We start from the raw sequence: 10,574 nt of genomic DNA, 5'->3' as shown, positions 1-10,574 counted from the left end.
TTTTAAAGAAAAAAAACAAGAGATTAAAGATTAGCCATTGGATTTAGGGTAAGGGAATCGAACGGTTGGTATTAAATGCTGGGAAATTGGATATTGGAATTTAAATTGGGCTAAAAAGATCTCCAGCCGACAGTGAAGACAGCCAGATGCGCGACTGCATAAATTCCTATACTCGCGTGGTTTCATCTTGCACGTAAGGCGTGTGTACTGCACACCCGCGTACGCACGTGAGGGAGGTGGCAGACAACTGCATTTTCTTTTTTTCTTTTTTCTTGAATAATAAAATCCTTTCGAAAAATTAGATTGCGACACGTTTAATCTCATTGGTGAGCGTGAGCCCCTTTTCCTCATTGCCTTGCTGTTCATCCACGTGTACAACGTCATCGCCATATCACGCCACACGTCATCAAAAATTTGACCATTGCATGCAACGTCAGCAACAAGATATGTCTATGGAGCACCACATTGAATGATACATCACCACCACGTGAAAACATTTTTCTTCTAATCTTCTTTTATGCATCGGTCTCTTTTGCCCTTCGAGATGTATTGAAATCGTACTTTCGAGCAGAGTAAGATAAATGGTATGAAATACTGAAAATATTACGATAAAATTTGAATTTGTTGTGATATAAAATTCTTAATTTTATTAAAGCTCTGGCAATCTCGTCTTTTATAATGGGAATCCATATATGATCTCAAACTCGAGAATTTGAGCTTCCATCTTCAACTCGTTAAGGATGTTACTCACGATTCGACTCTTTTTCATCAACCAACCTGATTACTTTCCTTCGTCTTATTATTCATGGTATTCTAATACGAAACTTTTAATAAAAGCATCGTTCTAACCATATGGATGGGCAATAATTGATGTCGAAAATTAGTATACTAAAGCAACGATAAATTTGTATGATCGAAAAATAATGTGTCTAGAAAATAAAGGTAAGTGATATTAGGATGGTGCTAAGCCAGCTAAATACTAATAAAGCACTAAGAAAGTAAAATGTATGTGTTGTTCATCCAAATTTATAATTTTTTCAGCTCTCCTTGAGAATTTCATCTAGCTGTTGGGTCGTCATAATCATGAAATACTCGTGCTCAATCTCTTTGAGCTCAACGAGACCCTTCGACAAAAGGTTGGTCATTGACCAACAATCAGCTTTCTCTATCACCTTTAAGGTTTATTTTACTTCAAGGTTCATCGTAAATTTGCTGGTCAACTCCCAAGAGATTGTTTGAAGCATTCATCTACAGTAGAGGTATGTTTAAGAAAATTAGGTCGCCTCATCAAAGAGTTGACCAATTAGGCTATTTGGTTGACCCCTTGAGAAGTCAGTCTTATATGTCTTTTTGTCGATTCTCGATGGATCTGCCAAATGGATTCAATTCGATTTGTTGGATAAATTCATATAACATTGTACATAAAAAGGAACGATAGGTAGTTGTTAAAAAAAGTTGAGCCTCGGTCGCTTTACCCCTTCTATACTCCCTTATATATATATATACCCATTACACTTTGAAATCAGCCCTCAAAGTATCGAATACTTTATAGTGAAGGAGTGAAAGAGTGAAGGAGGACATCACAATTATTCAATAGGATACTTCAAACTTAGGCTAACTCCATGTGCCACTACTAAGCTTATAGGCCCTACGTTGGGGCATGTGCCTTTAAAGTGAAACCCACATTATTATTGAACCCTATGTATATGTATTTCCTCGCATCTCTTTTAGGTTTAGATCTATCTCACTTTTTGTTAAAAAAAAATAAGCACAATTTTTAAGAACTAAAATAAAAGAACGAAGAACTGAATAGTTATTTCAATGGAGTCTAAATTGTTACACATCATTACCAAACAATACTTATAGACCAAAAATGACATGAACAATTAATTAATTAATTAAAATAAAATAAAATAAAATAAATAAAGTTTAATGATCTCAATTACTATGAAAGTTGGAGCAAGAAAGAAAAGGAAAAGGAGTCCTTTTCAAATAATACAAATTTAGTTTTTGAGAAACAAAAAGAGAATCTAATAATAGAAGGGAACATTCTTTTTTGCATAATTATTTTGTTTGCCCCTCCAATTTCTCACTATTTATAAAATAAACCCCTAAATTATGTGTGGACAAAATTTAAAATATTTACCCTCTAATCCCTTCCCATTATAATCATCTACTAAATTCAATAAAAATAAAGTCTTAACAAATTAATATATAAATAAATCACATTTAACTCTTAATTCAATAAATAAATAAATAAAATGGGGAGACAATAAAATGTGGATCCAGTAGACATTACATGTGATTAGGAAAGGAATTGTGTGTGGTTATCACGTGCCTCTGACCCCACTTTCTTTTCAAGATTATAACACCAAATTCAAATAATTAAATATAAATATATAAATATAAATATAAATATAAATAAGCATCTTTCTTAAAGCTCACACTATTATTACAACATAAACAATATCATCACAAACTTATTCACCCAAAACAAATGGAATCATTGAATTCTTGAAGAAAGTATGAGGAAGATTAGAAGGGAAAGAATCTGGGCAATGATTTTTTGTTTTCTGGGTGGGGAATGGAAGGGGATTAATAATGATGATTTTGGGGATTGTAAAACAAAAAAAAAAAAAAAAAAATGTGTTAGGATTGTTTTCGGTGTAAATGAAACAGAAGATTGAGATGTGTTGTGTGTTGTGTGTTGTGTTTGAAGATGAATATGAAGATGGAGCTCACTCACTCTATTGAACCACCGCCATTGACTGAAACTCATTCCCCACGCCATTGGAGCTCCCTGCATTTCTTCTCTCAAACTCTATTTTGTAATCCATGTTCTTCGTGTTCTTTGTGTTCTTGTTCTTGTCCTTGTCCTCGTCCTCGTTGTCTGGTGTATCATCCTCATCTTCGCTGCAATACTCTTCTTCATTGTTGCTATCAGGTCGGTAGAGCTCATGCAGCTCCATCAGCTCATTCACAATGTCTTCTGGCTTCAAATGCAAAACGATAATCGGAATTTATTCATAGAAATATCTAATGGGGTTGTGAAATTGTGATTTGTTTTATGAATTCATGAGTTTACCTTCGTGGATGTTGCTGGTTGTTCTTCAGTTCCTTCACCGAAGAGGCTTGCGGATAGGCCTTCAGTGAGTATGGTTTGAGAAGTTTCTGTAGCTGTTGATGGGGCCATTTCCGTGTCCATATTCTTAATGGGGTCTTGTTCGGTTTTGCTCGTGTCGCTAAACGAGCTTCTACTGCCACTACCACCGCCATCAGAACCACCGCCGCCGCCGCTGCTGCTGCCGAGGATCTTTTTGCGGTAAAGGGCGTCGAGTTCGTTGAAATAGGGGCAGGTTTTGGAATCCTCGCGGCGTTTTTTGTTGCTTTCTTTCACCTTCTTGAAGTACTTATTGATGTTTTCCCATTTCTCCTTGCATCTTTTGGCGCTTCTCTTGTAACCCATCCGTTGCATTCCAGCTGATATCTCTTCCCAGAGAAGACCCTTTGGACCTGTCTCTTGATACCTCGTTTCAAGCCCACCTCTCAGCTTAATCAGAGCTAGAACTTCTGGTTTGGGCCATCTTGAAGAGAAGGGTTCGGCACTCCCATCTCCCCCATGGCTGATTTCCTGATATGGCATTGGCTGATCCAATGGCGACAGTGTATTTGAAGGCGGCGGATTCTGATCCTGGGCGGTTTTTTTATTTTGCTGCAGTGACAGAGCTGTTTGTGGTTGCAATGGCGGAGGGGGGACAGGAGATAATGGCACGGGCACTGACACTGGGACAGGCACAGGCGTAGGCGTAGGCACAGGCACATCATGTTGTTGATGTTGGTGGTGTGGGGCTACAGAAGAAGGGATATTCACCACAGGTAATTGAATGGTTTGGCCAGTAAATTTCTGAAGAAAAGCAATGATAGCGGCATCCCTAGAAGCAGAAATTGTCCGTTCTTGTGCCATTCTCTCTTGCTCTCGGCTCAATCTAGCCATTTCTTGCCTTTTCCACGTCTCTTCTCTAATCATTCTATCCTGCTCTCTCTTCCCCATCGCTTCCAGAAACTTCTGCTGCATAACCTCCTGTTTATGCATCACTTCCTTCATCAAACCCTCAAAAAACTCCATCATCATCTTATGGGTTCTCGACCCACTTCCCTTAACCACCCCCCTCCGCCGCTTCCGACTGGTTCCGGCGACACTCGACGGCTCCCCTTCAAGGTCAACATCAAACCCCATCTCTTCTTCATCGTTATCGTCCTCCTCCGTGGATGCAGACGAGGTGTTCGACGAAAAGCTGACACCCATAGGAGCGGTCACAGGCGGTGGCCTGACGGTGAAATGGTCAGCAGGTGAATAGATTCCCATTGGGGTCTGTGAGGAAATAGCAGTGGAAGAGATTTTGACAGATGAGATTGGAGTTGGGTTACTAATTCCAAAACCAATGGGCGGCGCTGAGAAACAAGAAACCGCCACGTTGGGAGTAGATGCGACGGCGGAGGCGGAGGCGGAGGCGGAGGCGTTGTGAAGTGCCTCAAGTTGTGTGAAGAATTTGTAGGTTTTGCCATCTTGACGGCCACCACGGCCTTCTTTAGTGCGCTTGTAATATTTCTGAACGTTCTCGAATTTCTCTTTGCATTTTTTGGCGCTTCTGTTGTAACCCAATTCCGTTAGCTTCCTGTTACAGAAGATTGTTGCATTATTCTGTTGATGATGACGATGATATGGTGGTGAAAAAGACGTAATTACCCTTGGAAGTTTTTGGCCGTGAGTTCATGTACATTGTATTCTATACAAATTTTGGAGCACGGAAAAGAAGGAAGAATTATTCTCGGGATTTTAATCTCCTCGGTTTCATAAACACAGCCTTAATTGCTTCAGCTTCATCTTCATTTTTCTTTTTTTTTTTCTTTTTTTTTTTTTTATAAAATACTGAAAAGCAAACAAGAAGATGGAGAAAAAGTTTTTTTGTTTTCGTTTACTTTTTTGTGTTCGATGATTGGTTAGGATTCATGCAGCGGATCTGAGCAGTTCAATGGAAATTCGGAACAACAAAAACGATGAATCGATCTAATAAAAATTCGTTAGTTGCACAGAAATTCGTACCTGGAAACTTCATCCCACAGAGGACCTTTGAGTGTCGCATCACGGAAAGCGGAATCCATATCTGACCTAATTCTAAGCAGCGCTAGAGTTTCCTGACGAGGCCATCGATTACCAGCGCCGCTACTCCCGGTTGTTCGGTCGGCATCATCTCCTGCAAGTGCTTCATCATCGCCGACGACCGGCATCTGGACAGTAGTGGAGAGACGAAAGATTTCCTCATAATTCAAGGAAGACGATGCAGGAGGACGACTACTAATCGGCGAAGCAACTTCGACTTGCTGAGAATCGGTTATGGCGTCTACAGTCAAAGACGGAGTGGTGATATCCGGCGGCGAAACTGTAAATTGAGATTGAGATGGAGGTAATTCCAATCCGGATCCGGATCCGGATCCAGGTTCTGCAGCGGGTTCCATGAGCTTAAAATCTCCGGCAAGAAGAACTGTAATCTCTCCACTTTGAAACAGTCCAGAAATGAACGCCGGGAAGTGAAAATCGAAGGGAAACCCAGCTTCAGACGAAATGGAGACGGCGGAGTTGAGGTGGAGAGTTGAATCCGTTGGTTGGAAGCTCCATTAAACGATCTGTCGAGAGAGAAGATGAAGAAGTGGGGAGGAGGCGGGGAAGAGAGTTTAAGGTTTGGAAAAACTAAAAAGAAGCCATAATTAAAAAGGAACAAACAACTCAGAGAGAGAGAGAGAGAGAGAGAGAGAGAAGCAGTAGACAGCTGGAAAATAAAAAAATTAAAAAAAAAATTGAAGTCAGAAAGTGAATTCCTACGAGTTAGTGCTCTAAGAGCCTTTCAGATTTCGATTCTTTTTTTTTTTATTATTTTTATTAATTACATAATTTTAAAATAAATAAATAAATAAAAGAAAGGAAAAGAAAAAGACGGCATAATCATCCTCATCGCAACAGCTCTGCAGACCACTAGCAGTTGTTTTATTTATTTTTATTTTTTTTACCACTAAATTTTTTTTTTTTTTTTGTAAGATTAAAATGAAAATTAGTGAAATAAATTATTCAATAACCCTGCTGTTGTGTCGGATTTATCTCTTGAAATTTTGGATTTAAATCTTAATTTTATTTTCTTTTTCTATTTTAATATTTTTTAAATATTTGCAACTAATAATTTAATGTAATAAAAAATAACTGACAAAAAACACCCTTCACTCCAGTTCAGTACTTTTTTTTTTTTTACTTTATTCGAATTATTAATTCTAATCGGAACTGGCAATCAGCTTAAGGGAATAAATCAATAATTATATAAACTTTTTGCATTTAAACTTTCTAATCATTATTATTTTAGTTTGTTCTGTTTAATCATCTTTCAATTTTAACTAAAAATCATACTCCCTGCGGATAAAAATACTTTAGGCTAATTTTAAAATTAAATTTATAAATTTATTAGATACAAAATAAAAAATTTAAAGAGTTTGGATTTATAAATACTAATAATTTAAATATTTTTCTTTAAAAAATGAAATCAACAAAAATTAAAAAATGGTAGAGTTATGGAATCGCGTTTTAGATAACTATTAGATATTTTTTAAAGTCATTATTTTATTTTAATATTATATTTTTAAGAATTTTTATTTAAGTCTCTAAATTATTTAATTGGATTTATGTTTAGTCTTTGTTTTGAATGTATATATTGTTCATGTATTGATTTAAGCTCATATAGAAATTTAGAGTCAAATAAGTTGGTTAAGTGAGTATTAGGTGAGCGGATCTTCTATGGTAAAATAATAAAATTCATCGAAATATGGTATATTTTTTTGTAAAAATAAAATCAAGAATTTAATCCAATGTCAATCCAAACATTACAACTTTTCTTAGTCATCATATGTGTTACATTATACACCGTATGTGTTGCAAAATCTCATATAATTCAAATATTAAAAATTTACAAGTTACAACACATCATTAACATCGGTTACAAACATTAAATATTATCGACTCTACTTTGAGTTACATAATTTTGAGCTATCTATTCATATTATTAAAAAAATTAAAATTAAAAAAGGGAAAATAATCAGACACAAACGGGAGTAAGATAAGAAGATAGATTGGAGGAAGAGGGTCGGTGATTTGACCCAACGTTTCAGGGGGCGGTGTCGGCGTGGCCTTTCATAATTGGATTTTGCCTTGACTTTTCCCAAGAATTGACACCAGCTTACCCTGGCCCCAACTCTACACCAGATTCCCTCCTTCTCCTATTATTTTTTTTTTATATTTATATAACATCTTATTAAATCAAAAACTAAAATCATTAAAAATATATTTTATTTCAAAAAATAGTTTTAAATTTTTTAAATTTTTCTTTAACTTAATTCAAAAATAGCATTAAAATTTTAAAAAATTTATATATTCTTACTCTTGGTACGGTATTAAAAAAAAAAACACTTGTAAAAATTTAAAAGTAATATAATCTATCTACATCTCATACATTATCTCCGAACTTTTTAATTTATTTCTAAGAGTCTAAGGGTATTAATATTACCGTGAATATTTGTTTTTAAAGTTTTTAAATTCATGGTTCAAAATTAAAAAAAAAAATTAATTAGGAGGAATTTAGTTTATCATATAAAAGGAAAGAAAGAAGTAACATAGAGAGGGACAGGACGTATTTAAAACCATGCAAAGCATAGAGAAAACATTAAGAATAATATGAGGAGAGACCACATGTAGCGCACATTCTAATTTATAATTATAATTAATGTTTGAGTTAATATAGATTCTTAATTTTTTTTTTTTTAAATCCATTTTTTAATACATCAATAATTTTAAACTTTTAAAATTCAATACAAATTTAAAAAAAAAAAATACAAAATTATAATTTAATCACTAAAATTAGTAATTATGAAAATGAGAGGGAAAAGAAAAGAAAAGAGGAAAAAAAAAGGGAAAAGGAAAAGGCAAAATGGTGGCATGAGGGGCACATGGTGATTGACTGTAGTTTAACGAAGTTGTCGAACCATATTAAATAAGGAGCACGTGATGGGAAAGAGGGATACAATCGTAAATTCACACCTCCCCTTTCGTAAATTTTCCCATCCATCCAATTTCCGTAAATTCACTTCCTAAAAAACAAAATAATAAATAATAAATAATATCTAATTTGACAGCGCATAAATCCTGTACCCATTTCCTTTCCTTTTGCTTGTCTCTTTCTCTCTCTCTCTCCTCTTTTTTAAATTATACAGGTTGTATATACAAATATCCGATATTAAATTAATTTCTTTTTTTTTTTCTTTTTCCCCCTATTTTCCTTAAATTTTAATTTTAATATATTAGTATTTAAGCTTATTTTACCCTAATTTAATAAATTTATCATTTTGTATTTATCTCAAATAATTTTAAAAAATTTCTTTTTTTTAATTTTATATTTAATATAATATTTTTAAAGTCTAAACTCCGTTCATAGAATTAAGAAAAAAAATCAATAATGTCGCGGTTATTATTGAAATTGAATAATTAAATAATGATGGAATATCTTAAAATAATTAATTTTATAGTTACATTAAAATGAGAACTTGAAAATGGATGGTAACACTCAAAAAAATGTCACATAAATTTGTATATTTTATTAATCAGAAAAAATTGAAGATTTTACTATGAAAGGTTTGACTTCTTTTTTCTTTCATTTTTATATTTTATTTACTAAATCATTATTGGAATAACTGTTTGACTTTATATCAAAAACTTAATATATTTAAAAAATAATTTTTTTTTTTTTTTTTTTTTGGTTAAAAGGAAGAAAATTACAACAAGAATTTAATTAAGTTTAGGATGAAAATCCAATTATTTTTATATTATAGTAATTATAAGGTTGTTTTAGCGTGTAAATTTAAATAAAGATATAGAAAATGAGTTTGAATTTATTTAATGTATGAAATGCTTCCAAGAAATCAACGGTTTTGCTTATACAAATCATATAATGAATATTTTTTTTATAATAAAGTATTAATTTAAGTTATCTCAAATTTGATTCCACATGGTTTAATAACAAACTATTAATTACGTTTCCTTTTCCACTAAAATAAATAAAAAAAATTCATTTTAAAAATATATTTCTTCACAAACAAGTTTGGGATGTAGAGTGGACTTGACATCATTTTCAGAATAATTATAAATATATTATTATTTTCATTATAAATTTAAAAAATCAATAGTATCTTAAATAGACTATAAAGTAAATACTTATTATTTATGAAATAATAGATAGGCATAAATGTGACAACTATTCAAAATAACAAATTTGAAATTGTGGTAAGATGATGACCATGTTAATATGTCGGGCTAAGAAAATAAAAATAAATTCTCTAAAATCCCAATTAAAATCTACAAAATTTAATTAAATTAATAAAACACGTCAAAACACATGGTACGCACCTCATTAATTATAAATTTGATTTAAACCAAGCACATGCATTATTTATTAGATTCAAAATAAATATATAAATATATATATATTTTTTGTCAAATTGGTAATTTAATGAAAATCTTGATAGATTAAATTAACAAACAATAATTAAATAAAATTTAACCTAAACTAAAATGGAAAAGTAATTTGTGATTGGATAATAATTGGGATTGTGATTTAGTAGGCTGAAGATGGAATCAGTTATTATCATAAATATTAAAACATTAATTCTCGTGTATATATCAGCATTATTATCTACAAGTGTTCGGGCTTGTTTACGTGACTCTTGACTAATTTCACCGAAAAGTTGTATGACTTTACTACATTTGGTTGAAAGAAAACACGTAGGATATAGGTATCGTAAGTCGACTAATAATGAGCGCGTACGGGAACGTGGGTGGCGTTTCTCCTGGATTTCAGAATCCCCCAACTGCCCTCCATCTTGTTTTCTTCCCTATACTTCTCTTCCTTTTCCTCTTTTCTAATTATCTCTTCTAATTTTTTAAAATAAATAAATATCATAAATAAACATTATATCAAATGTTTTAAAAAAATGGTCACCAAGGGGTGGTGGCGCAGTTGGCTAGCGCGTAGGTCTCATAGCTTCGAGTTATCCTGAGGTCGAGAGTTCGAGCCTCTCTCACCCCAATATTTCTTTTTATTTTATGTTTTTTAAAAATAAATTTAAAATGGGAGGTTTCGTTTTGGGCCTTTAATGGGCTTTGCTCGACCTGGACAAAAGCCCAAACAAGGCCCAAACTAACCATTGTTTTAGCTTGAGTATTATTATACATTACTTAGCCTTAAATATTATTATTATAAAGGAATAAAGAATCCACATTTGGTCCAAATAAAAATGGTAAATAAATTATTGCTGCCACGTCATCTTAACACATCCAATCATTTGGTCAAAAACTGTCGCCTTCACTTGATCAATCAACAACAAACAATTACAGAAAAATAATTATTTAAATTTACCGATAATAATACTTGGACTTCAAATAATTCTTTTTTCATTTTTATTTTTTAATGATGAAAACTAAATTT

At 33.0% G+C, this 10,574-nt stretch overlaps 1 protein-coding gene and 1 non-coding gene across 3 annotated transcripts; one reads left to right on the top strand and one right to left on the bottom strand.

The window, feature by feature from the left end:
* Positions 1 to 2,430: 2,430 nt before the first annotated feature.
* LOC111795959 (trihelix transcription factor GTL1) lies at positions 2,431 to 5,823 on the bottom strand. 2 transcript variants are annotated; one of them, XM_023678610.2, is made up of 3 exons: positions 5,105 to 5,818; positions 3,086 to 4,676; positions 2,431 to 2,993 (listed from the first exon to the last, which is right to left on the bottom strand). In XM_023678610.2, exons 1-3 carry the CDS (start codon positions 5,515 to 5,517, stop codon positions 2,748 to 2,750), a joined length of 2,250 nt encoding a protein of 749 aa, XP_023534378.2. In that variant the 5' UTR covers positions 5,518 to 5,818; the 3' UTR covers positions 2,431 to 2,747. The 2 variants fall into 2 exon arrangements, with proteins under 2 accessions (XP_023534378.2, XP_023534379.2); XM_023678611.2 differs by having other exon boundaries at positions 2,861 to 2,989; positions 5,105 to 5,823.
* Positions 5,824 to 10,091: 4,268 nt separating this feature from the next.
* Positions 10,092 to 10,175, top strand: TRNAM-CAU (transfer RNA methionine (anticodon CAU)). The gene is given in 2 exon segments: positions 10,092 to 10,129; positions 10,140 to 10,175. It is a non-coding gene; the product is annotated as a tRNA-Met (tRNA).
* The last annotated feature ends 399 nt before the right edge of the window (positions 10,176 to 10,574 follow it).

This window comes from Cucurbita pepo, chromosome 5 (genome assembly GCF_057944985.1).
Source record: "Cucurbita pepo subsp. pepo isolate OVF chromosome 5, ASM5794498v1, whole genome shotgun sequence".
Lineage (NCBI taxonomy): Eukaryota > Viridiplantae > Streptophyta > Magnoliopsida > Cucurbitales > Cucurbitaceae > Cucurbita > Cucurbita pepo.
The sequence above is the reverse complement of the archived record's forward strand: the minus strand, read 5'-3'. Positions and strand labels throughout refer to the sequence as shown.

Excerpts from the sequence above, each read along its gene's own strand:
- LOC111795959 (XM_023678610.2), bottom strand. The coding sequence starts at position 5,517 with ATGGAACCCGCTGCAGAACCTGGATCCGGATCCGGATCCGGATTGGAA. Across the intron at positions 4,677-5,104 it reads CTGTGGGATGAAGTTTCCAG|GAAGCTAACGGAATTGGGTT; the intron begins GTACGAATTTCT and ends CTTCTGTAACAG. Across the intron at positions 2,994-3,085 it reads AACCAGCAACATCCACGAAG|CCAGAAGACATTGTGAATGA; the intron begins GTAAACTCATGA and ends TTGCATTTGAAG.